This window comes from Tyto alba, unplaced genomic scaffold (genome assembly GCF_018691265.1).
Source record: "Tyto alba isolate M040663 unplaced genomic scaffold, T.alba_DEE_v4.0 Super-Scaffold_38, whole genome shotgun sequence".
In the NCBI taxonomy this organism is placed as follows: domain Eukaryota; kingdom Metazoa; phylum Chordata; class Aves; order Strigiformes; family Tytonidae; genus Tyto; species Tyto alba.
In genome coordinates this window covers 2,670,578-2,697,009 of record NW_024881313.1, presented here as the reverse complement: position 1 = coordinate 2,697,009, position 26,432 = coordinate 2,670,578, and the positions used below count along the sequence as shown (strand labels likewise).

General features: G+C 37.2%; 1 protein-coding gene across 1 annotated transcript in view; it reads left to right on the top strand.

Annotated features, from left to right (window-relative positions):
* The window catches only part of PLCL2 (phospholipase C like 2), a 108,934-nt gene extending 82,752 nt beyond the window's left edge, over positions 1-26,182 (top strand). The window contains 3 exon segments of the mRNA XM_032991653.2: positions 2,304-2,379; positions 16,026-16,135; positions 24,913-26,182. Coding sequence (XP_032847544.1) covers positions 2,304-2,379; positions 16,026-16,135; positions 24,913-25,092 — 366 coding nt within the window. The 3' untranslated portion in view covers positions 25,093-26,182.
* The last annotated feature ends 250 nt before the right edge of the window (positions 26,183-26,432 follow it).

The following is a 26,432-nucleotide window of genomic DNA, read 5'->3' as shown; positions in this document are numbered from 1 at the left end:
GAGCAGACAGAGATGTTCTGTGTCTGGAACAGGACTTAACTGAGGTGATTTAGAAATTAGATTATTATAGACGTGGGGTCAGGAGCACAGAGTAGACTAACATAGGGCAGTTGCAGTTTTTCCTACAGTTCCTCCAGAACACGTAACTTGAATAAGCAGTACGATTGGTGTCTCTCTGCTATGAACTCCAGTTAAAAGGATTCTCAGGTCAGAGGATTCTTACTAACAGTAGTCATTGCTGTATATTAGTATCCTGACAAAACAAGAGCCAAACACGGTCAGCATTTCGTTTTTCAAAGTGATTTGCAACGTAGCAGAAGCTCAGCCTCAGCAGAAGCACTGCAATATCCTTTCAGCTAGTTATCAAAATAACATCAGTTATTAGAATTGTACTTGAAATTGAAGTCAACTATGTTTTGTTTCTGTTCATTTAAGTGCATTACAGAAGAATATGTGTTACATGACGTACATATTGAAACAGGTAAAATCCTTGCCTTTCAAGAAAATTTATAGTGGATTTATTTCAGTTTCTGAATACTGAATTTTAAAGACTGAATAGTAGTGAAAGACAGTGAAATGCAGCTTTCTCCTTGATGCATCAGGTCTGTTCAGTTTACAGTGCTCCCTATAGAAGCCTATCTGAAATACAGTATTCTTATATTTAAGTATGCTTCTTTAAAATACTTGTCTTCAGTTTATTACATGTCATTATTAATTGGCATAATTCTACTTATAGGCAGCTTTTGCTTGAATTAATATTGATATTTATATTCAAAGAACAATCCAGTTAAAAATGGGTAAGCTAAAGTATTTCACTTGCAGCTTAGCAACCTGATCAAGTTATTTTTTCCTCAGTTATAATTGGAATTTATTTTTTTTTTTAAACTGACTTAATATAAATCAGGGTAAATAGATACATTGAAATTAAATACAGGTTAATCAGGATGTGAAGATTAAATTAAATTATCCAGTACAATGACCTCTACATACTCTAAAGTTGCTTGTTCATACACGGTTTATATTTACCATAAGCATGGAATTGTGGGTTTTGCCTAATTTTCTTTATCATTTTAAATTGTAGTTATAGAAACAGAACTAGAATTATTTTTGAATGTGTTGTAGTATACATAAACCAGATTTTTGTGTAGCTGGAAATAATAGAAGTCTGTAGAGCAGTTTACATCTGTGCAGGTGTTCTTCCTTCTCACTTTCTTGCACACTTTCCATCATCAAAAATCTGAGGCTTACTAGCCTGCTTCTCCAAATTGATACATGCCTCAGAGCAATGTTCAGAAAAACAGCCTGAATGTCACTCAGCTGCAGAAGAAGGCTCCTTCTGATATTTGTGAGGAAAGACTACTATAGTCATGCTTCTTAAAGTATTACTTAGGAAATGTCTTAGAGAGGTTTGAGGTTTTTTTGTTTGTTTGATTTTTTGGTTTTTTTTTCATGTAACATGGAACATTCCTGCTCATAACAGCAATTATGGTCTCCAAAGGAAAAAACGTGAACACCCACTTAAGTAACATATCAAACTTTAGTCATTGTTTTAATGGCGAGAAATCCATCTGCTTGAGTGGATGTTCATCTCTTAGAGAGATGTCATTGGGTAAGGTATGAAGCAAAGTCATTACTTCTCAATACGTACCCTAGGCTGAAAAATCTGCATGGTTCCATCTTAATCGATGTGCTTTCAACTGAGCTTCCATGAAAGGCTTTTTGTTTAGAAAGGTCAGGTAAAGGAATCATTTATTTTACCTTATCCTCCAGTACCAGCCTTGAGTGATTTGTTTTCCTCCATAGAGTGTTGTTTCATACATATGTACAGGTCAAGCCACAGAAAGGGAAAATGTAGAAGAACAAATCTGGAAAAGCAATGGGATGATCCCTAGGAAAAAGGAAGCACTGGGTGGTGAGTGGTCATCATCCTGAATATCGGAGTGAGTGAGTAAGAGGAAACCTGCATCCAGGTTATCTCATCCAAGCCACCAAAAGTGAATGACCTGGTAAATAGTTGTACAATTTCCACTTGCTTTGATAGGCAGTGAATTGAGTAGACATTTTACTTCAGTGTTGAGAGATCCCAGCCCAAAACCATTGTATTTTTTTACATCTTTATGCCACATTTAGACCACCTCTCTGCCTGGTTATGACCAGAAAAATGAATGTATTCATTATGCTAACAACAAATATTAGATTATTGACTTGAGTTCAAATTTAAACATCTCTTACAGATTAAAAATTTTCAGTAAAAATTTAATTTTACTGATATTTCTGTATATTTTAATTTTTTTTCTCTACAGATGATTCAGACCATCAGGACTCTAGTTGAAAATACAGATAGTTTATATGACAAGATAGTACAGTGTCAGAAAGCAGGTAAGTACAAGCTGTTTTTAAAAAAATATTCTAAAGAAATGACTGCATTTTTCTTTATTTCCCGAAACTTTTAATTGAGCTTATTTATTCAACTGTTGCAAAAAAAAAAATCTAAAAAACAACAACAAAAACCAAACCATAAAAGAGATTATTGTAATTTAGGCCTATACAATAGCAGTGAAAAGGACATTTCACATCATAGCAATAAAATACCCGTAGAATTATGTAGTTTGTCTTTGAAAATCATAAGCATTTTATATATGCACAGTAGCTTGTCAGTATAGTCATTTACACAAATGCAAACATAGGATTACTGGAAAGAAGGTGAATGATCTTCTCTTTTACTATGTGAGAACTTTTCCCTCTTTTGTTGTGGTAGGCTTAATCTCTCCAAGAGCCATAGTGAAGTACCTTGCCTTCTGATAATTACATGGCAGTAGTTCAGATACTTAGTCCCTGTGTTTCTCTAATCTGTTAGGTGGATACCCTCTGGTTCTGCTGATCTGTTACTATTTTATCTATTCAGAATAAAACTGGTTTTGCAGACAATTACATGTATCTTCTGTGGCAGTCTTTTCAAACCACATGGATGCAGAAAGTCAGGGGTTTTAAACTATGTTATGACCTATGGGTCCCACAGATTCTCTGGAATTTTTCCTGTTTCTGATATATATTTGAAACAGATCGTGTAGTTCTTAATCCCTTCACAAATTGCCTCTTTTTCATGTGATACGTTGTATTGGTTTTCTCATTTGAACATGACTTTGACTTTTGAAGGTTTCCGCTCTTACTTTAAATAGTACCTCTGACCTTGATGTTTAATCACACTTGTTTTCTTTTGGTCTTTCTTAAGTATTTTTTAAACAACGTTATAAATGTATTCAGAGTAGTGATGCATCACATTTTGAATCAGAAACTGGAAGTCTGGCAGAGAGTCATTCAGAGTGTCTATGACCATGTCTTGTGTGACTTGATCAGAACAAAAGCTTTTTATATACAAATGCATTTTTATCTATTTGATATTCAGCATCCTACTGCTCCCATCATATTCCATGATCATCTAAAATACCAAATTCAAAAGATATCATGCTACCATAAGGACATTGTCATGTAGACTTGTACACTTACTTCTTGAATCATCTCCCATTTTTGTGGTGGTAGTGTACCATATTATTTTGGCTTCATCAATGTCTCAAGCAGTTCAGATCCTTGGTTAGAGGTAAGGCAAAAGCTAATTACCTGCTTTACCTGATATTTTAGAATTGTTGCCCTTCAGAAAAGATTGCTTTCTACTAGCTCATATGGATTCCAGTAAACTTCCGTATGTCTGATTTTCTTGAGTCTTACAATCTTATTTTACATGAAGTGAAGCTGGGTCCAAGAATCCTTTGTTTAACCATGCTAAAGACTTAAACCCCATGCTAAATAGAAGAGATTTTGATCTCATTTAAATGAGAAACCTCTAGCATGGTGACATAAGTGTAAGTATGGATTATGTAATATATCCTGCTATTTAGGGCAGCTTTAGCCCTGCAGGGTCAAGGTACTCTTTAAGATGAATGAGCTGAACTGAATTACCATTTAATATCAATGGTTTTCAGAGATTTTCTTAGTTTAAATCTTAGTAAAAGATTATACATTTTCCTGTGTATTTTCTTGATAAGGAAAAAGCAAAATTATGCTTTTGTCTGGGCTTTTCTGTTCTGTGGTTCAAAGAATGACAAAGGTACTAAAATAAAAAGAAACAGTCAAGATGCCAATAAGCAGTAAATTTTTGTTGTCATGAACAGTTTTATAAGAGAATTCTGTTAAATAAACAAAGTGGACTCGCTCTATTAAACCGTTTTCTAACTTAAGCTTAATAATAAGACTTTTGGCCTCCTTTAAAATTCAGAACTAATTTTAAAATAAATGCACCATTATTTTTTACTTAGGTTGATGGCCTATTCAATAAGCAAAGATACAATTCTTGAGATGGCTATTCTAAGAATTTAGGTTCTTTGCTATTAATATTCTCTAAGAAAATTTAACTGTAAACTTCTTTCCTCATTTTGGTTCTTTAAAAATAAACCATATAAAAAATCTTCCCTGTTTTCTTCATAGCAGTGTATTAATTTCAACTCAACAGATTCTGTTCTTAATTAAATAGTTATTGAAAGCATTTTAGATGCATTAACTACAGAAAAGATACAGAAACATAATATTGCTTTAGTTCCCACTGTGCTTCTCATTCTTTAACAGAATTAAGAAAAAAACCTCCATAATGACAAAAAGATTGCAGTGCTATTTATTTTATTGCTATTAAGCTAGCTAAAGATCCCGCAAGAAAGTAGAATGTAGGTGCTAAAGGGAATTAAAAGATAATCCAGTCCATCCCCTTAATCTGTTAAAGACCTAAAATTCTCCTGTAACGTCTCTAAAGAATTTGAATGTCCAGGTCACCTTACCCCATTCCTAGCCTCCTTTGTACCCAACTCATATCATTCTTGTGCTTCTCTTTTGAATCTTCCACTGCATTCTTTTGCTTTTTAAGTTTAAATTCTGCCTGAGCTCATCACTGGTTGAAAGAGAGAACCACGGTTTAGGAATTCATTTTGGTGTTCAGCGGTGGGAGCTCAAAAGGACGTGTGATATTCCAAGTATTCATTAAGTAATCAGGGGGGGAAATAATGAGCAAACGTGATTTGCTGGTGACAAAGTACTATTGAATCAAATGTATCAATGTGTATATGACTGTGAAACGGTACAGGAGGATCTGGTGACACTGAGAATCATAAAACAATGGGAGAAATGCAACATCAGTAAGGATAAATTAATGTGTGCAGGGGGAAAAGTAGCCTCAACAATACTCATGAGAAATGGTCTCTAAGGTTTCTGGAAATGAAGTTATTTTATGCAGTTTTAACAGTGTCAGTTTACTGCTAATGTTATGCATAAATATGCATTCCAGCACTGTGTGCTGATAATTCAGATTGCATTTTTTCTGTATGGTTTTAGAGGTATAACCTTCCCTTGTCACCTGTACAGCCAGAACTTTTGTTCAGGTTCTTATCTTCTGGGATCTCAGCTGCGTTATCCTTTTCTCTGAGTTTGACCATTACAGTTTTGCTTTATGTACGTCATTTTCCTGGCTGTTGTTTTGATGATATATTCATTTCTATACTTTTTCCTCACTGCACATCAAGACTGAGCTGCTTTCGCTTCTCCTGTGTTTGCTCATTTGTTAGCAAGAGTTTCCACTTCCTGATAGATTGGCAGCCATCGGCATGCTTTCGATCGTGTTGTCCCACAGGCTCACAGTAAACATCCACCAGACTACTTCCTTTGAATTGCTTTTTAAAATTATCCCACAAATAGAGCTAGATTGACACATGTCCTCCTACCACCTTAACCAAAATAGTTTTCATTGCTTCCTTGTACTCCCCACTCTTTCTTTATCCATCTGTTCTCTTTTTTCCTCATACTTTGATTCTAAGCTGTTGGAGCAGGGACATTATTTGTTCCATCTGTACAGTGACTAAAACATCAGGGACTTAGTTTATTAAATAATGCAAGTAGTAAAAGACATAAAATGAGTACATTTTCTAACATGAACTCCAGAGCAGTCCTTCAGCAGTGTCAGAGACAAGATACAACTTCAAGAAAGAGCACATGCAGACATTCTGGATGCTATCAAAGATAAACACAGTGCACAATATCCATTGGGAAGAAGTTATATCTGAGCTGCATACAGAAAAAAAGATTAGGATAATGGCCGTATGAGCACTGAAAATACTTCTGGTTGAAAATCAAAGTAATAAAATCAGTTTTCTTCAAACAGCTACAATTCTCAGTTCCCCACCATTACTGCTGAAGCTTTTCAGAAAAACAACATGTTTACTGAGCTGTTTCTTTTCAATTTATTCCTGTTATTTGCATTCTAAATTGAGTTTTGACCAAGAGTCCACCAAAACAAAGTGTGTAAGATGCAGAAAATTAATATTCTATGTTATATGTTATGTACAGATTAGGTAATCCATTAATAGGGGAAAATAAATTGATATAATTAAATCTTGAGGAGCACTTTTGACTGGGTATATAGGCATGCAATTGTGTTTTTATTTAAACAGTGAAAGGGAATGACTAGATGAGTTGTTACCAACATTTTTATAGTTATCCCTGACTTGAAAGAGAATTTGCAGTGTTCGTGGTCTGGGTACTGTGCAGTTTACGCAAGTTCAGCAGAACTTGTTATTCCATGTCTTCTGAAATACTGCCTCTTGTCAGCAAGTCTTCACTTTTTATTAGAAGCCACTGCATTTAGACTATGGCTTCGTATGTAGGGAATGAAGAAATGCTGCTTTATCTGTTACCATTGGAGTTCATAACTGAGCAATATTTAATGTGTTTGCATCAGTAGGACATGCTGATCTTCAAGTTAAATCTTAGAGTTGGATCCTTTACTATATTTTTTATGAAGTTCACTGTTAAAAGTAAACCATCTACAGTATTTACCACCATCACATAAACTCCAACATCACATGCTGTTACTAAACAGCACTTTGAGGCCCCTCTCAGCCAATCTCCATTCTTCTGAAATACATGCTTTTCCCTGTTTTGTCCTAGTTGCCATTTTTTCTAATCCATCTATGAAGTTGTTTTAACTCCTTTCTCCACACTTGTCACAACATATTTTTGAAGGTTTATTAGCACAATAGGCTGTCTCCAATAGTTAAGGAAAGGTGTCAATAAAAGGCATATTAAGGGCAATCCTTTTCTTTATATGTCTGTTAACTTTCTCTATTCAGGCCATCATTTTACCTGTTTTTTTTCTTTCCTCTTTTACTCTATCTGCTCCATTTTTTCTGCATTTTTAATTTCTATTTGTCCTTCCTCAAGCAACTCCACTAAGCATCTCCAGGTGCAGCTTCATGGCAGCTCAGGTTATACTGTCATTGCATATACTCCCTGGCTCTGTAATCCTGTTGTTCTCCTGTGCCTTGAACATTCCTGAAGCCACATTTTACCTGGGCAGGGGCATGGGGGTGTAAAGAATTGCACTTAGATAAACTTGGGTAGCATTGGTGAATGATAATTGGTCTTGATTCTTTATGTTCAAATCTCTCTCTCCACTGTTATTCACAGCAGTTATGCACCATGTTTTTCATATGTTACTCTTCATAGATAGCTCACTGTAATACCTTGGATGGTGTTGGTTTTTTAGGGAATCTGATACATTTTGCACAAGGATGGGTGATTCCTAGAATACATCTCCCATACTTCTAGATGTTCTTAATAATCTTACTTGCTGCTCCCAGGGCAAGCACTTAAACCAACACAGACTTTTGTATTGTTTTCATGAGTTTACCCCTTCACATGAAACCTTTTCTTTCGTACTGTTAATGCAATTCTAGCTCAGTAAAAATCAGATCGTATTCATGATGACTATCTAGAGCTGCATGTTCAACTTTCAGCAACCTCAGTGGGCAGAAATGATTGGAAAATTTGGTTATGTACTAGAAATCCGAATCAAGTTTTAAGAGGCCAAAATAGAATTCTTAATTTTAAATAACCTTTCCCAGTACAGAAATGTTTACAAAATTAATCTATTATATTAGCTTGCAGTTCATATTTTTTAGCACTTGCCTTCTACCTGCTAAAATGATTAAAGATGCAAGATTAATTATATATCTTAGGACACTGAGAAGTATACTAGAGTGCACAAATACAGCAGATATTTTATGCAATAAGATAATCTCAAAAGCTACACTGTTATCCTAAGTACAATCTAATCCAAAATAGTAGGAAAGGATGAGGAGTCCATTTATTCCCCCCACGGACTATCTGCATCTACATGTGACAACATAACTAGTACAACAGCTGCTGACTGAGACTAACCAACAGTTGCAACCTATCCACAGATGGGGTTTAAAAACAGAGTTAGTGAAGTGTTGTAATCGGTGAGGTTGAAAGAAAAAATTTTTAATATATGTTATTAGCTAAAGTGCTGAAAAGTTGGACAGGCTTTCAGATATACATTCCCCTTCTTCGTATTTTAAACAATAGCAACTAACAATAACAATTACAGGTTGGGGAAATGGCTCTGGGTTTAACTAATTGTGTTAATCAGGCAATTTGAAAGAAAAAAGTATCCAACTTCTCTGGAGCAGGAGGTGGTATTAAAGAAAATAGAAGTTATGTTCCTGTGGGGAAGCAAAAGAGATAATAATTACTATTGCCAGTGAAACAACGTGGGCTTATCAGGATCTGAAAACTAGGAGAAATTATAATGTGCCATAAATCAATGCGTTTATTAAGTCTGCTTTCTAGCATTCAATAAAATCATGATCTTTTTTTCCTTAGACTTTCACTGGTTTCTCTTGAGGTTCAAGGCTGATAAATAAAAGATAGAAACAGCAGTCTGTGGAAGCAGCCTCTCCCTCATGGATCTGTGTTTCTGCCCTTCACTGACAGCATTGATTCATTCTCATACATGGTCATGGCTTAAATTCACCCACATTCAGAAAGGTAGTCTGTCTTCATGGAGGATTTTCACTGTGGATGAAAGTTTTCCCTACATTGGGGGTGAATACCAAGAGTCTTCTTTTCAGAGCATATGTTTTAATATGTGAAGTCCTGGGTTTGTGTGTATTTTGTAGGACTGCTGTTCTGGAGATACACAAAAAGTGTTGGGGTGTGGGTTTTATGTGTTTCATAGCTTGATACGCATTTTGTTGACTTGGATGTCTAGAAGGTTCATGTTACATAGGAGTGTGTTGGCAAGTGTTTGAGGAGATGGAGCTGGTTACTCAGGTCCTGGAAGTAACCAAGTTTAAATCCCGGTCAGATGTCACAGATGACCTATTTGTAACTTCCTAACAGTGTAAGCTTGGTGCTGCACCTACTTGGAATCTCTTCTGGCAGTGGTTCATAAAGAAGTTGGTGATCATCTTATGTCATAAATGGCTCCCCAGCATTAAAGAAAGGGTCTTATATAGAAAACTGAATTATTGTGATTGTGTATGGAACTGAATGAGTCTGGATTGGAAGACAGAATACTCACTAGAGGATGGCTTTCGTCAGGCTGTCGTCATTTGGATGTTGGGATAAGAAGATTATCTCAGACTCAGAATTTGTCTTTGCTACTTTTAATGAAAAAGGGTAGCAGGCACCAAAATGTATTTTGAGCCTCTTAAGTAGAAGCCATACATGGCTGTCTGTGTCTGGGGAACATTTCTACTTACTATGGAGATACTGGACATTGCCAAAGAAGCTGAAATATTTAGAAAATACCGAACAACTAATTTAGTTAATGTATTATTTCATCAAGTATTAATCTAAATATTTTGAATGCAAATAATTCAGACCTGGTTCTTGAAAGTGAAGCACATCACGCTCAGAATCTGCAAAGAAATTCTGATTCTCTAGTTCAGATGCAATATGTTTTGGATGACTTCAGTGGGGAGAAGATGATTGGAAGTACTTGAGGATCTAATCCTTGTTCTTGTTAGGACGCAGTTGTCACAGTTAGTAGTGATCCTTAGATAATACAGAGATGCTCTAAGTATTAATTTATTAAGGTTCATTTTAAGTCTTTGTGTAAAAAGTGTTCTGCAAGCAAAATATGTGAGAATTTACACATATAGTGACTTGTGTTGCTTCTCTGACAGGATTTATTTCCTTTATTGTTGATGTGATCTGGTAGCCAGACTCCTTTCCAATCACTTTTCTGATAAACTTTGTTTTCAGAGGAAATGTTTGTGAGGTTGAAACACCTGACTGTTTAAGGAATAGAATCTGAAATGAAAATATTAAGAAGCATATTTAATGCTGCAAAAAATAGAAGCCCAGGCTTGTAAAGATGAGGCCAAGTGTTGCAGTTGTATCTGCAGATTAAATATTTATGTGGAAATGAGTACTGACAGCTTAAATTCTTACCTAGAATTACTTCCTTTCCTATATTACCATTTAACCTACACAGTGTAAGAAGAAATATTTTAATGGATAATGTACTTTATTGGATATTTTTTCTTGTAAATAAGAAATCTGTGTATGCAAATTTTTCACAGGAACTTTGTAAGCATTTGAGATGAATGTACATAGTAATTGAGCTGCAATATGTGGTAACCTAATCAAGAGCTGTATGATATTTTCCTTTCATTTAAAAAATATTTAATGTTTATTTCATTGTTATTACTTATTTATTACTCTTTTGAGAAGAATTTTGTTTGCTTTTAAATCAAAGTGCTCTACCAAGAATTAGATAAAATATATTTGGCTTGACTGAAGTTAAGTGCTTACCTGCAGTATTACGAGTGTATATTTTATATAGGTATAGACAAATATTGTTTGCTACCCATTTCATATTAGACCTACTCGGTGTATACATTTATTGCCAAAGTTTTGCCATTGTACTCTTTCATTGATAAAGTTCTTTGGTAAGAGAAAAAACCTATACCAGGAGGAGCCCACCTGCTGTGCAGTCATGTCTCAGCTAGGTTGTAAATCATGCTCTTGGCGAGAAAGCTTTCATCAAAGAAAACAAATGAGTATGTCAAGTAGAAATTTGGCTTTAGAAATACAGTATAGCAAGTGTTGTGCTCAGTGTTTTACTAAGGATTCCTTGAAAAATTAGTATCTCAAGTCTCAGTTAAAGAAAAACTGTGATTTTTTTTCCTGTAAACTCAGGTTCTATGCCAGGGCACTTCTCTTTTCCTCATGCCGCTTGAAGTTATTGAAAATGGGAGAAAAGAATTGTTCATAAATTTTCAGAAGAGCATCTTGAATGGTAGGGTATTCCCAGGAGGGATGAAGTGTTAAAGCCATCTAATGGATTCCAGGGTTGGGGCGGAGGTTCTGGGAGAGGGAAAAACTGAGACAACCATGAAATTCAAAATAAACTAATCAGCATTCACTGGAGAAAGTGATTCAGCACTGAAGGGGATAATAATTATTTGGAAATACTGAACAATTGCTTATGAGAATGCTTTAAAAAAATAAGTGTACTACAGAGGAGAAGGGTATGCTATGAAGTCTTTGATTATGATTGGGAAAATTTGTTGGCAGCGTTTTGTTCAGTTTAAAAACCTGCTGTTGAATCATGCTGTTGCTGTTTTGTTACAAATAATACAGTATTTTTACATGACTTAGAATAGTTGGGGTGAATATATCACTGAAGAGCAGGCCTTTAACATGAAAGACTTGAAACAGATTATGGTTTTGTTTTGCAAGCACTTAGGAAAATATATGGCTTCTATCAGCTAGCCTTTACTTACTGTGGAGTAGGGTTGACCAGATTTCTTAATGCAGTTTATGCAAACAGGGCACCCTTATATTCCACAAGCAGAAACTCAGAAGGGCATCAAGTAATGACGTTTGAAGCCTTATCACACGGTCATAAGTGGTAAAGTTACCACAGTTCAAGAAGGGTAAAAACTAGGACCAAGCTAGCTAGCCTCACTTCAATACCTGGGAAGGTGGTAGAGTAAATCCTCTTGGAAACCATTTCCAAACAGGTGAAGGGCATGAAGGTGATTGGGGAAAGTCAGCATGGATTTACAAAGGGGGAATCAGGCTTAACCAGCCTGACAGCCTTCTACAATGAGGTGACTGGCTTGACAGATGAGGGGAAAGCAGTGGCTGGTTTTTGTTTTGACTTTACTGAGGCTTTCAATGCTGTCTCTCGTAACAGCCTCACCGACAAACTAAGGAAGTAAGTAGAGGCCACGTAAGTGGGCAAGGAGGTGGACTGGCAGTTAGCTGACCAGCCAGGCTCAAAGCATTGTGATCAGCAGCATGAAGTGCACCCGGAGCACAGCCACTAGTGGTGTGCCCCAGGGGTCGACCGTGGAGCTACAATTTCATTTATCACGTGGATGATGGGGCAAAGTGCGCCTTCAGCGAGTTGACAGAAGGTAGGAGACTTGAAGGAGGCTGGATACAGCAGGCAGTTGTGCTGCCACTCGGAGAGATTTTGACAGGCTGGGTAAGTGGGCTGACAGGAACCCCATGAAAAGGGTTCAGCAGAGGGAAGGGCCGAGTCCCGTGCCTGGAGGGGAACGTTCGTGTGCGCGCACCGGTACAAGCTGGAGGCTGGCTGGCTGGCAAGCAGCTTCAGAGGAAAGGGCCCGAGTGTCACGGTGGACAAGAAGTTGAACGTACCTAAGGAAGAGCATCTCAGAAGACCCAGGGTGTTGGTCCTTTTCCTCTGCTCAGCATTGGCCAGGTCACATCTGCAGTGCTGCACACAGGTCTGGACTGCCGAGTACAGGAGGGACATGGCCGTATGGTGAGGGTCCAGCAAGGGCCACTGAGATGATACATGAATGGACTGGAGCAGCTTTTATGGGGAGAGGCTGGCAGAGCTGGGACTGTCCGGCCTGGAGCAGAGAAGGCTCAGTGGGGATCTTGGCTGGTCAAACACTGGAAGAGGTTGCCCAGAGAGGATGTGGAGTCTCCATCCTTGGTGATACTCGACACCCAACTGGACACAGCCCTGGGCAACCTGCTCTATCTAATCCTGCTTTAAGCAAGGTGGTTGGACTAGATGCTCTCCAGAGGTGCCTTCCAACCTCAGTGATTCTTTGTAATTAAGGATTTTAGTAAAGTTGACATCTCTGATCAAAAGGAGTTTTTAGAACTGAGGTTTCTGGCTCAAAACAACAATCGGTAATAATTTCATTATAGATTTAAAATCATTTGTGCAATGAGCACAAATTAAAACCCAGGAAATTTCATCTGAACACAAGAACATGCTTCCTATATGATCTTTGTGATTGTTCAGAAACTTATGGATAATATGCTTTCTAGCATCTGCCAGTAGAAATGGAGAACATGAGGAACTTGTGTTTTTTGGATTAAGCAGGTTGTATATGCAGAAATATATTAAGAGTGGTAAGTCAAGTTAGCATTACGTCTGTTATCCAAGAGCTCTCAGGCAGTTCAAAATTACTAATGGACTACTAATTCCAGAAGTAATGAAGCCTCAGAAAAATGATTTGCTTACTATATCTTAAGGAGAGTGAGAGCTGAATTTTTACTTGTGAGGGGTTAGAAAATTCTGTGTATTTATGTAAAACAATCCAAACCTAACATTCAGTTTTCTTTGCAAGCATATCTTAAAGGCACTTTTTCATGAGTTTATATGGACATCTTTTTCATTTTATTAATTTATCTCTTAATGAAAAGCTCTTTTTTCTTTTTCTGTTATCTTCTAAGAAGGTGGTTTAATTTTGTAATTTAACACTTTTGTTAGGACTTTGCCACCATTAGTGCATTAAATAGTTCTGAGGCAAAATGCAAGAGAACCAAGCAGGGACATAGGAGGAGAATACCAAGAGAGATGTAGTCAACAGTTAAATGCAGTGCTGCATTTATACTCTAAAATTAAGTTGTCTGTATGTTTTGTAGTGGGTATCATCCATTCCGTTCAGCAGATGGGAAAACTGAGTCTAAGAGGTGCAATAATCCATTTCAGTTTATCAGGCAAACTAGTAGTAGAAATAAAATTCAAATTTACTTATTCCCAGTTGTATGTTTAGACTTTGAGTAAGATAGCTTTAACTTAGTATAGTAATGAGGGGTTATGCTACCCAGTCCATAAGAGATGTTGAGGGCGGTGTGATTAGTGTTATTTAAGGAGGAGGCACTTGTTTGTTGAGGATTTACATGCGTGTGCACTGGTTGGATGATCTGACTTCATTTCATTTTCTGAAAAAGGGCACCGAATTGTTCCTGCTAACTGACAGGAATATTTGGCTGGAGTGGAAAGGCTTTGGCAGAACATAAACGTAACATAGTATGAGTGTAAGAAGGAAGCGAGTCACCACAGAAGGTGGTCAGTGAACCAGAAAAGAGCTCTTTGGGCTAGCAGAGTCTGTGGTCACCACTGTCTCCATGTTTGAAATATGTACATGCTTCCTATAAATAAGTATAATCTGAAATCTACAAAGCAGCAATTTCACATTGATCATGCAGTCCCTCACCTTTATTCTTAATTTCTCTCTGAGCAGCTTCGATCACTAGTGCCTGTGGATTTGAAGGGCAATATTTGTCAAGGTGGAAATGAGGTACAGAGCTCCAAAAGTTTAGCAGTATAGTCTCAGAAATCATGATGCAGATTACAAAATCTGTATTTTTATGGTGGCTCTAGAAATGTAGTGTTGAAAAATGGTTCTGTGCATAATCTTTCCATGATCATATTGGGAGTTTATTTTATTTGGATGATGTGAACAGGAAATGAATACTTGGAAACAATGATGGATAAATGAACTTGCATTTCTCACCTGGTTAGAAATCTGTTTTGGGGAAATAGAGTATGAATGGTTTACTTGAGGCTGTATTCTCTAGGCAGAGTGAGAGCTATGGAGAAGTGTTTGAAATAAAAATTATACAGTAGTTTAATTCGGGGAAAATATTTGTCATTTATTTTCCTTGTAGTAAAATTTAAAATAGCAAAAAAGGCTAAAAAGAATGAATGAACTAAAATGAATTCATGAATAATTTTAAAAATGTGTGTGTATATACATATCTGAAAGATAAGGGAATGTACAATGAAGTCATTCAGTCATATATCTTTATTGTAATGAAATATGAGTGTGGGGTAGAAAGTTTACTAAGAATAAATGCTACAAAGTCCTTAAAAGTCAGTCTACTCTAGGATTAACATCCAGAGCAAGTTTGTGTAGTTACTCCATGATAATTAATTAAGTGTAAATTTTTAAGCACATATACTCACTGGGCAAACAGAAGATCTCAATCAACATAGTTAAAATTATAATGTGTAATTAAGCTATAACTTGCTTTTATGCTCACAGGTGCAAGTCACAACCACTTGCTAACTTTTGCCCTCAAAATACCGTTTATACTATTACCGATGGAGATCCCAAGAGCACAATTTAATGTCTGATTTCCATAAGAGAGTTGCTGTAATCCATGTTGGGTTCATGTGTGTGCTCATGGAGGGATATTTTACTTCCCCTGTATGAAGGAAACTGCTTGAAATTTATTTTTATATTACTTGTAACAGCAGGATGAAAAGCAAGTTATTTTTCTTACATCTGTGCAGTGCGCTGGGTTAAAACTAAAGCTCTGGTCACTCAGTGTTTAGATCAAGCTAATCTGAATTTTGCCAAAAATTTTTGGTTTGAGGTTTGTCAGATACAGGTTTAGTGGACACAGTAGCTTACACGGATGTGGTAAAATGTCCTTCGTGGTTCACTTGGCACTCCTTCTTCACAGTTACTCCTCAGTGGTAAGGTGAGAAGATTATTTTCTGGGCTGGCCCCAGCGTATAAGCTGTTAGCTGGACAACCATGATGTAAATTTAGTGCATAAAAGAGCAAAACACAAAATATATTTGTGACTGCAACAAATTCAGTTGTGCTTAAAGATTATTTTTGTATAGTAAATATTTGCTTGGCTTCATCTTTGTATGGCTGTGACCCAACAGGTACTTCAGTGTAGATTTTGGCCTAGAGAGATTTGCGTATATTGGCATGTTGTAGAACATTGCACATTACTAAATCAGATACTTTTATGCTTGAAGAATAAAATTTCTGAAGCTTTTTCACTGTCCTTTTGCCTTATTAGTTTCAAACCACTCTCTCTGTGATCACAAAAATGCATTAAAATCGATACTATATTCCTCCCTCTTTTATTCTCCACAGCAATGGAGTTTCATGAAAACCTGCACAATATAGGAGCAAGAGAAGGCTTAAAAGAAAGAAAACTGCAAAAATCAGTAGAAAGTTTTACGTGGAACATTACGATTTTAAAGGTAATGTGTCATCCTTTGGTTAGTTATTGTATTTTTCTGTTTACAGCTGACATTCTAATATTGTTACTGGTCATTATTCTGTGTCACAGTTCAACTGGATTTATTCAATTCTATAACCATATTCAGTTTAGTTTATAGAACTTGGAACACACAGCAGACTCTTAATGGGAATTTTTCTTCATTTCTACTGTTGGTGGTGGGTTGTTTCATTTTGTTTGTCTGACATTTTCTTCTTAGAACCTTTTAGCATTAACAGGATCCACTGTAATCTTGAATACATGGGTGAAACAATGAGTATTGATTTCTGTGAAGCAACTCAGGCTGGGAGGAAGCTGTGCTGCTGTTTAAACCCTGCTTTGTGATTTGAAAGGGAGCAGGAGTGTTAAGGTTAATGCAGTTATTGAAAAACAAAAGGGAAGTTGTTGCTACTGCAGTCAGTGATGAATGGTGATTAATGATACATTCAAATTATATTAGTAATCCAGACTGGAGTAAATGGAGTATATATGAGCTGGAGATTCTCTTTGCGTTTTGTGCAGTGCATTTGCTTATGTTTTGACACAACAGTAAGTGATGAAGTATAAAAAAGCTTTCAGCCAGAGACCCTCAGGAAACTAGAATGTGGAACAGTTCAGGTTTCTTATTGCTGATTTTTCATCTCAGCAGAGTATATCAAAATGTATAGAGATAGCAAAACTGCCTCCCTTAATTTATTCCCTTGACACTATCCTTCTAGCCCAAATTATTCGAGTTTTGTGTTTACAACAACTAATGAGTTCTTCTCTCCCACTCAATCAAATATTTCATCATGACATTAAACTATAAAGTCTGTTTTAATTATAAAGAAAATTATTTTCTCCCACATATTTTCTTATTTTTAGTTCTTACTGAAAATAGAATCCCCTGTTGCTTCTTTACAGTGAACTACTACAGAAAAGCAGTAATGCACATGTATTTCTCCAGATTTACATGCTGTTTTCAACTGTTGGACTTTTCACAGTGTTGCTTGCTGCGCCAGTCCCCCTCTGTTACACTGCACAAATCCAATGCAGAGGAGAATCAGAAAGAGGTGAAATTTGCTACAGCATGTACAGTTAATAAATGCTTAATATATGCGTGCAGGTTCTGCTTATAGGTAAAAGGACCTTTTCCTTTATTGAGTGGAATTTCCTGAAGACAGTGTATGGGATGTCAAGTACCATTCCTGTGCTTCCTAGGGGATAGAGAGGAGGGGAGTCAGTTCTGTGGGTTTAGGCAAATGTGAAAGAAATAAACTCTTATCCCTTCTTTACTTTTCTGTCAGAGGTATCAGATATTGGCTTGGATCGGCAAATCTGTTTTAAAGCTACCTGAAACATCAGTACCTTTACTTCATCTCCGCTTTCCATTCAGAATAGTAGGGTTGATGGGGGGGCGGGGGGGGGGAGGTTTGTAGTTGATGAGCGACTGTGATTTCTGTGTAAGCCAGGAATTGGAGAACCCACATGGTAGAGCGGGCTCTTGGGAGCACTGAAGGGATTTTGTGCATGTCCTTAGGATTAACCTAATTTTGAAGTTAGGAGACCTTCCTTCTGAAGAGATTATTGAGAAAATCTCTACAACATTGACTTGGTTTTTTGTCTACTTACAGATTAAGGCCCTTTCTGTAGGAAGGTACAATTTGTCCCATAATTAATACTTTATCCAAAAAATTGGTGAGTTTTTTAATCAGCTTGTGGTTGAAACTTTTACAGGAGGTGCTACAGAAAGTTCTGGTATGTTCTTATATCTTAAAAGTTATTTACAAGTATTACAGTTCACGTAGACATCTATCATGTGCTGTTATTCACATTTAGGTGTACGGAAAGTTAGAGGTTGTGATTTATTTGAATACATTTAGGTTTTTCACTCCAAATTCTTGACTATAGGCTGTGACTATAACTTGTCTTGCATTACATAATTAAGTAGAAAAAGTTTATCAGTTTCTAAGACACTACTCTTCCTGTCTGGAGGAAAAGACCTGTGATCATGATTTTGATCTAATATTATATTTTTCCATTTTTCAAGTTTTCTAAAAAAACATGTTAAGGGCAGGGATGGAAAGTGAATGTCTACAGTTTTTAGAGTAAAAATTGATCAGGAGAGTGACAGTCTGAGCCACTTTAAGAATAATTTATTTTTGCTCTTGAATTCCCTTCCTATGACAAATTAACTTCCCCCTTGAACAGCACAAAAATAAACCCCTGTCTATTCAGTGGCACCAAATTTTGCTGTTCAACAAGCAAGACAGTTGAGCAACCAACACACTGAAGGTAGTGACATGCTTAGATGGATTTAACTTTTCACTCTTCTTGTAATTAGGGCCAGTATTTTACATGGTCTCTTGACTGTGATTTAGGACGTGCTCTGTGGCTCTGAACAGCATTACTAAATAAGTCTGCGTGAGCGCTATCCTCAGCTCCCTCACAGAAAAATCACAGAACGCTCACACAGTATGGCTGGTGTATTTTCCAAACTGATTAAGCTGCATTTTACCCTCAAGGTACATGTTGATTTTTTTTTTTTTTTAACCTACAGTTGATGCAATGGAAAGTTTGATAACAAAATTGACAGCTGAAGTCTAGGGAAACTCTTTGTTTAGAACATCTGGTGTAGCTGTTAAATATCTATATGTATGTGTGTGCACGTGCACAAGTTGCAGTTACTATTTTAAAGGATTTTATTTTTCCTAATTTGAAGCCATGTGGCCAAATTTATTATTGGTGTAGTATGTTTGAATTCAGCTGAAATATCTGTATCCAGTTTGTGTATGTGTATATGCACACATTTCCATTCTTACGCACCCCATATATGCACATAGAGATATTTGTTTAACCTCAGAACATCACTTATAGTAAATTTAGTCTCCTTTAGTGAACGTTGTTGCCTGAGAGATTTAGAGATTGTACAGTGTTAGAATATTCTTCTCTTTCAAATAGACAGTTTGCAAGATCATTTGTCTCTAATTTATTTACTGTTATTACTTAGACTGATAGCACTTATATTTTCTGAATGTAGATAATCACATTTCCTGCCAGAGAGTGCACAGTTGAAGAAAGAAAATCACTCTAAATGCTGTTGCAGCAGACTCCTACAAACAACTTAATGTAACAATTTATGGACTTTTCTGGCATAGCAAAACTTTGGAAAAAACCCTCTATAGGCTCAGAATTTAAGATGCCCATAGGAGGAGCATAACAGCATCTTTAAATTAGGCTTTGCAACAACGAGCTGTTCTAAACACATGGGGAGAGTTCAGTGGAAGTACTCGGAGTGAAGGTGGGACTCCAAACTCCAGCGCTTGTTAGATGCTTCTTGTTGGCTATGAGGTTTTAGATATTTCACATTAGACAACATGAACTACTTTCTCTTGAAAGAAATCCCAAGGCATGCAGTTCGTGGCATCTATCGTCTCTGTAATGACATTGGTTCTGCACCTACATTATTTTTATAAATGTATTTATAACTGGAACGTTCAAAGCACTTACAAGGGTGCAACTTCTTACTTTATTTTAAAAAAATCATCTGAATTTTGTGGACCGAGTCTATAAGTGGATTCAGGCAGCATTGCTGTCACCATGGGGCATTCATAAAGCCTCTGATAGCTGCTGCCTAGTTCTGTAGGTAGTCAGAAAACCTCCAACATCCCAGTTCAATTTAAATAGCTAAAACTACTAGTCTCTTGTTGATGGAGTGATGGGGTTTTGGCTCCTAATTAAACCCGTAGTTAGAAGTTAGAAAGTTAAGCCCTTTATGTCCTATTGCTATAAAGACACTCAGAGCACATCAGGTGGGCATGGAGCACGGCAGTATGTTCCATTGCACCTAGCAGCCACTGCTCAGAGAAATGCTTTGAGAAAGGGATGCTGTCTTCTTGTGATAATGAGCTTTGTGGTCCCAGAACCTGAGCTAAAACCCAGTCGTTGCTGAAACAGTTTCATGGGATTTTGGGGGAAAGGGTACTCATGCAGTTATTTCAAGGGTCATCTCTACAGTTTTACTGTCATGTTCACACACTCACTGAAGAAACCGATAACCAAAAATCATGGGTGAGTACATATCAGATTATAAAGGTACCTGTGCTGAGACATTCTAGTTGATGCTATATCTGATTGAATCTGAAACGGTATCTAATTTCATAGGTATGAGAACTGATAGGAACCATTTGGTTTTGTTTCTAATTACCTTTCAGGAGCTATGATATAAAAACACTGCCTCTTAGCTGAAAGCTTCAAAACAAATAGTAGATTTTTAATGTTGATTTAAAAAAACAAAACCAAAACAAAACGTAGTAGTTGATGCAGGTATGTTGGGACAGAGAGGTATGAAGGATATTGAATTGGGCTTCCACATTAATTCACATCTTTTATAATTGTTTATTAAAAGCTTATGAATGAATATCAGTATTGTTCTTTGATGTTCTTTAAGGTCTTTTTCATGTCTGCCTCCAAGACAGCTTGGTGTTGATTCTTTTTCTGAAGCTTGTAACCATCAACATGTGAAATACGTATTGAAGTTACATAGTACTCAGTTCTGTTAGTGAATTTTATTTTAACTGCGGTGAAGGAGAGGGAGCAGCAATTGCCATCTGCTGCTGTGAGGACGGTGCTCTCACAGTGCTCTGCACTTGTGATGTGCAAGGCCTGTATCGGTCCTGTTCCCACTTGGGAATTATCACAAACTGCCTGTTAACCACAGTGCTGGGAGTAAATTCAAGTTTTGTGGTGGGTTTGCCAGATAACACTAAGGACTGAATTCATGTACATTTTGACTTATCTGAGGTGAAAGCCTGACAAAGGCAGCCCTAGCATATAGCGAGAAACATATGGGTTTGGTTCTGCACATGCTCCAGATTCCTGCATCGAGTTGTCTCCGCAGAGCAGCTTTGGTTCTTTGAATGTAGGGGGTTTTGTTCTTCCTTATTATAAATCTGCTTGACTAAGGTTTGAGCTGTTGGTAGGTTTCTTGTATTTGCTTTACTATATGCCTTTTATCAGAGCACATAGCCTACAGCTATTCGGGGCTGCTGGTAAGGTGAAAGACCTCTGAGTAGGCCATAGATCTGAGAGATTTCCAGGTTCCAGCTTCTAGTCAACTGACCATGCTATTAACTTTTTAAATCAATGGCACCTGCTGGGAAAATCAGGATCTTATGCAGCTACAGAATGCAAAGAATGTAAGGAACTGAAACGGAATCTTGAGAGCCCTTCAACAAGAGATATTTGATATATAACTAGAAGGAGGGTCTTTAAGTTCTTTTAATTGAATGTGTGGGGGGCAGATTTTTCAGATCTGGATGACTTTTTTACTTTCCTGCCTTTCAGATGCGTTTTATTACTGTTCAACAGTGTGCACTGTTATTACAACTTGAATTTCTAAGATTCATACTGCTTTTTTTCCCCAGCATATGGCTTGATGATGGTACATCAGCAGAGCTCGGCGCTTTACATCAATTGCGCAGACCTCTCTCACTTGAGCTTGTACCATATTTGGTAGCAGTGGTTGGCTCTTGTTTTATCTTTGGATCAAGACATGCCAGCAGATAATGACAACACAGTCGGTCTCACAAACATTTTTCTGAGTTCAGTGGCATTCAGAAATCAATGGCTTCATTCTGAGTTTTGGAGAAGAGGGCAATGCACACAGATTCATTTTTCTATTTCACCCTGGGTTAAACTTAATTCCACTTGGTTGAATGTGTTTAGTGTGAACCCTTCTTGCCTGCAGTAATCCAGCCCCTTATCCCAGGTCCTTTCTTGGCTACAAAGTTCATCTTCCCTGATCCACTGTGTCCAGACACTCCCAGTTCCTTGCTGAAAATCCAGCCATTCCCACTAACCCCTGGCTTCTTCCTTCCCCTCTTTCCTCCAGCCAGGAGTCTGTTCCCACTTGGTGCCTAATTTTGTCTTCTGGCAGTTTTTCCCATTGCTTTCCAGTTCATATTGCCCCTTCATCACCTCCTCTGTAAACCCTTCCTGATTAGTCTTAATTCTAGTTTTTTCATCACCTTACCTGATTTCATTGTATTCTACAGTCTTCTCCCTGCTCTGCATTTTTGTTTGTTTCTCTTTCTCACTAGCTTTTAGTCTCATTACCAAGATCTCTCACTCATTTTGAGTTATTAGTTCTTCTACTTGTCTGTCATTTTCAGGCTTCTTTCAATATGGTGGATTTTGTCAATCTGTTTTCTTTCTGTATTCCAATGCCATATGTTGCCTCAGTCTTACCCTTTCTCCTCTCACCTGTCTGATACAAATTCAGTGTTGTTGCACTGTGTTCGTTTTTCTTTATTTCACAATCTCCCCTTTCAGTAAGATCTAGTCTCTACTTTGTATGGCACAGTCCAACTTCCCTTTGTGCAGTCCTAGACTTCTTGCCAGGTCAGTCCCAGAGATTGCTCCTTCCCCCTCATTTTCTCCATCTGCCTCCTCCTGTCCCAGGCTCTTCCTTCCCCTCCTCCAGTCTGGCTTTTGGACTGCCTGCGTTGGCAACCAAATGTTGGTAGTAAGACAACTTGGAGAAGCCATACAGGAAAAACCCAACTTTTTCTTCTAAAGCATACTCATTACTGTGTGGGAATGGAATATGCATTGTCTTGCCACATTGCTGGAGCTGTCAAGAGATGAAGAATGTTCGAGAATAAAACCCTGACTGGTTGTGCTAACCACGTTCAAAATCTGATTTTTTTTTTTTTTTTTTTTTTCTATTAAAAGCTCATAACTTGGATCCACTACTCTGGGTCCCTGGAGTCATTTGAATTAGAAGTCCCTACACCAAGTGGGAGTGGGGAGGGAAGGATGGAAGATTGTTAAAAGAATTCTGACACCATTTTCCTTTCTTCATTCTCAGAACTGAATGAACCATATGGATGAGGTTAAAGAATAATATTAAACAGTAATAATAATAAAATCTGCCAATGGCAAAAATCCTGCATAGAAACTATCATCTTAAGTAGTTAAAGTTTGGCAAACATGTAAGCAACTGAAAGCTGGTTTTTTTAAAATAAGAAGTTTTGGGCAACCTTATTAATAGACTGTTGCTAGCAGCTTTGCCTATAATAAACAACTTGGTTAAAGTTCCAGAACTATATTCTACTAATCCATGTAAAATGGAACTTGGGCTAGAAACAGATGCACTCCAGATATGACTCATTTAGTCTGCTGGAGTGTTTTAAATTAGCTTTTAGTTGTTTGTCAGTTTGGAAAAAAGTATGTGATTTAAAAAAAAAAAAAAAAAAAAAAAGTAGCCCTGTTTTTCTTTAGAAGAGAATATTACTGAAGCTTGTGTTGTGATTGGTGAACTTTGAGCTGTCTGGTAATCAGAAAAAACCACTTTGTCGTGGGTAAGGGGTGGGTGCGGTATTATTTATTTGAAGAAAGCAGTATTTGTTTTCAATTTTGTGCCTAAAATGCGTAATTCTGCGTACTTCATAGAATAGTATTTATGTTCTGAGTTGCTAAAGATGTAAGGCTAATGTGTCACACCGTGAATGCACACATGTTTTTGTCTGACTGCTGTTCTGCCTCTTCATTATTTTTTAAATCAAAAATCAAAGTTGGATTTCGACCTTATTTGGCAGAGGAGGGGAGGCCACATATCTGTTATGTCTCTAGAAGAAGCAATAGCATCTCGTCAAGAGAAGTGTCTGTCAGGAGCCAGAATTTACCCAGGACAGAGAGACATAAGTACCTCAGTTGCAGGAAGAGGTGTGGTCAGTGTTCATACCTTATTAGACACTATAGGAACCGTCAGTCTCAAGGAGCTGCAGTACCTGGGGTGTTTTTGTTTGTGTATGGGCGGGTGGGTGTTTTTCTCCCCCTCGGTTGGAAATGACACTGTTTAAGATCCGGGATTTTTTGAAGCATCGTTTGCTTCTTGGCAAGTTCTCCTTTGGGAGAGCAGGCACGGCGCCATCTCTTTGGTCCTCGCAGGCATTTCTGCACGTGCTGGTGGAGTTCCCTGTGCCCGCCGGGAAGGCAGGCAGGCGCGCGCGCTGCTTCCCCGGCGGCAGCGTGGGCGGCCACGGTCCGCTCCTGGGAGCTGTGGCTGCTGGAGGGCTTCAGTCAATACAAAGAGATTGGAGTACCTAAAACTGCAGGACAGAGCCAAATCACCTAAGTCTGGGACAGTTCCTCTACCGGCTTTACTTAAAATTTGACTACTATGAAGAGCAAGACTGCAGGTACAGAAGGATAGCGATAGCACTTAACTGCCGACAACCCTGTGAAGTCTTTGTCGTCACTGTCCTTTTTACATGCTGCTTGCCAACCTGTATTTCGTGCTTTGACAAACATTGATCCTTTACCATGCTGCTATTAAATGAATCGCATTACTGGAAAAAAAAAAAAAACCTCTCAAAACCAAAAAATCAAAGCGGTTTAATGGCTCCCTGGAGTATTAAAATAATCCTTCACAATTTTCTTAAAGCAGAAACATTTATAGTCCCCATAGATATAAAATACAGCACAGTTTTCTTTCCTGAAAACTGTTAGGTAGAAATGATCCTTTTGTTTGTGCAACTGGTTGGCTCCAGAGAAAGCAAAGAGCTTGGTTCTTACTGAAGTCAAATAATCCAATTTTGAGTTTTGTTTGGCTTGTTTTTTTGGTTGGTTGGTTGTTTTTTGTTGCTTTGTTTTGTTTTGTTTTTTCTTTTTGAGCAGGGCAACTGTAACATTAATTTGAAACAAACAGAAGGGAAAAAAAAAAAAAGAGACTGGTATTATCCCTTGTATATTATAATTGCATTTTTCTTCTTACAGGGACAAGCTGATCTTCTCAAATATGCTAAAAATGAAGCACTGGAGAATCTGAAACAAATCCATTATGCCACTCTTTCATGTGGACTCAATAAGCCAGGCACTGAAAACGCAGAAATCTCAAAGCCCCGTCGAAGTCTGGAGGTCATACCTGAAAAAGCAGGTGATGAAAACGGAGAATGAGAGAACGCTCTTCTCATAATTATGGAGTTTATAACTCTGTGACCAATTGTAGCTGCATAGGACATTTGCTTTGCACTTACTGTTGGAAAGTATTTGGAATTCTCAAAGCACAACTGGAGAAGCTAATTACAATCTATTGAAACTGTGAATGTATGTAGCAACTCTGCTTGTGAAGGCAATGATATTGTGTAACATGGAAATTACATTATTGGCCAAAATATAGTATATATGTAAAAGATACTGTAATTCAGTAATAGCGTGCTGAAAAGTTCATTATAGTGCCGCGGAGAAACGAACATTTTTAAAATGAGCTGTAACTAGAGGGATATCAGTTGACGGAATTTTACAAGATGACTTGATTTTCAAACAAACTGGATGCACAGGCCCTTTATTTCTTTGCACAATTTGTTAATTGTGCTAGTGAAGTGAATTACTTTTTTGAAAATCAGGTCCAAAAAAGCAGAATCCGCATGTTTCACACTTTGTAATTCAGCCGCTCAGATATTTGGGTTTGAAGGGGTATTGATTTTATTGTTGAGCCATAAATTAAAACGAGAATGTAATTAGACAGTGATCACTGACTTCAGTGCACTATAGGAGAGCCATTATGTAAAAGGAAAATGTGCAATCAATCTGATAGCCTATGTCAGAAGAAGATACGTACCTATTTTGCCTAAGATCTTCTGCAAATGTGTGTAGATAATGTGACCAAACTGCAAGCAAAATGTTGTAAATAGTTTTTCATTTTGTGAAGTGAAGTGCTCATATTAAAAAGAGTTTTATGAGATTGCTCCCAGACAGGTAAAGCTTTTAACTAAATTTTAACTTTTTTATTTTTCAAGTATTTTCTTCCTTACAGAATAGGTGATATCTCAATAAGCAGGTTTGTCAAAAAAAAAAAAAAAAAAAAAAATTGCTGTTCTGGTTCTGTTTTGGTTTTCTGACGACAGTAGGTAAAGGTATTGTAGCTGATATGCTCATTGTAAAATGACTATACCAACCTAGAGTGTTCTCTTACTGTTTCTGATTTAACAATAAAATGGACTATATAATTACAGAAGCTAATAAATTTGAAGAAAATCAATCAAAATCCTACAGAGGTCAAAATGCAGTTCTTGTTCAGTTGTGGGGACAAAGGGGAATATGGTGATGTCTGTTGAAAAGCATTGTTTTAATTAGAGGTCTTCAAGGCATGCGTGCTACACTGATTTTTATTTTTTAACCAATTCAAGATGCTGTTTCTGCATTCAGATTCTAATGAACATCTACATATACATAACATCCTGTACAAGTCAGTGGAGCTCTGACCAAGACCATCAGTGTATTTGCACTTAATTTGA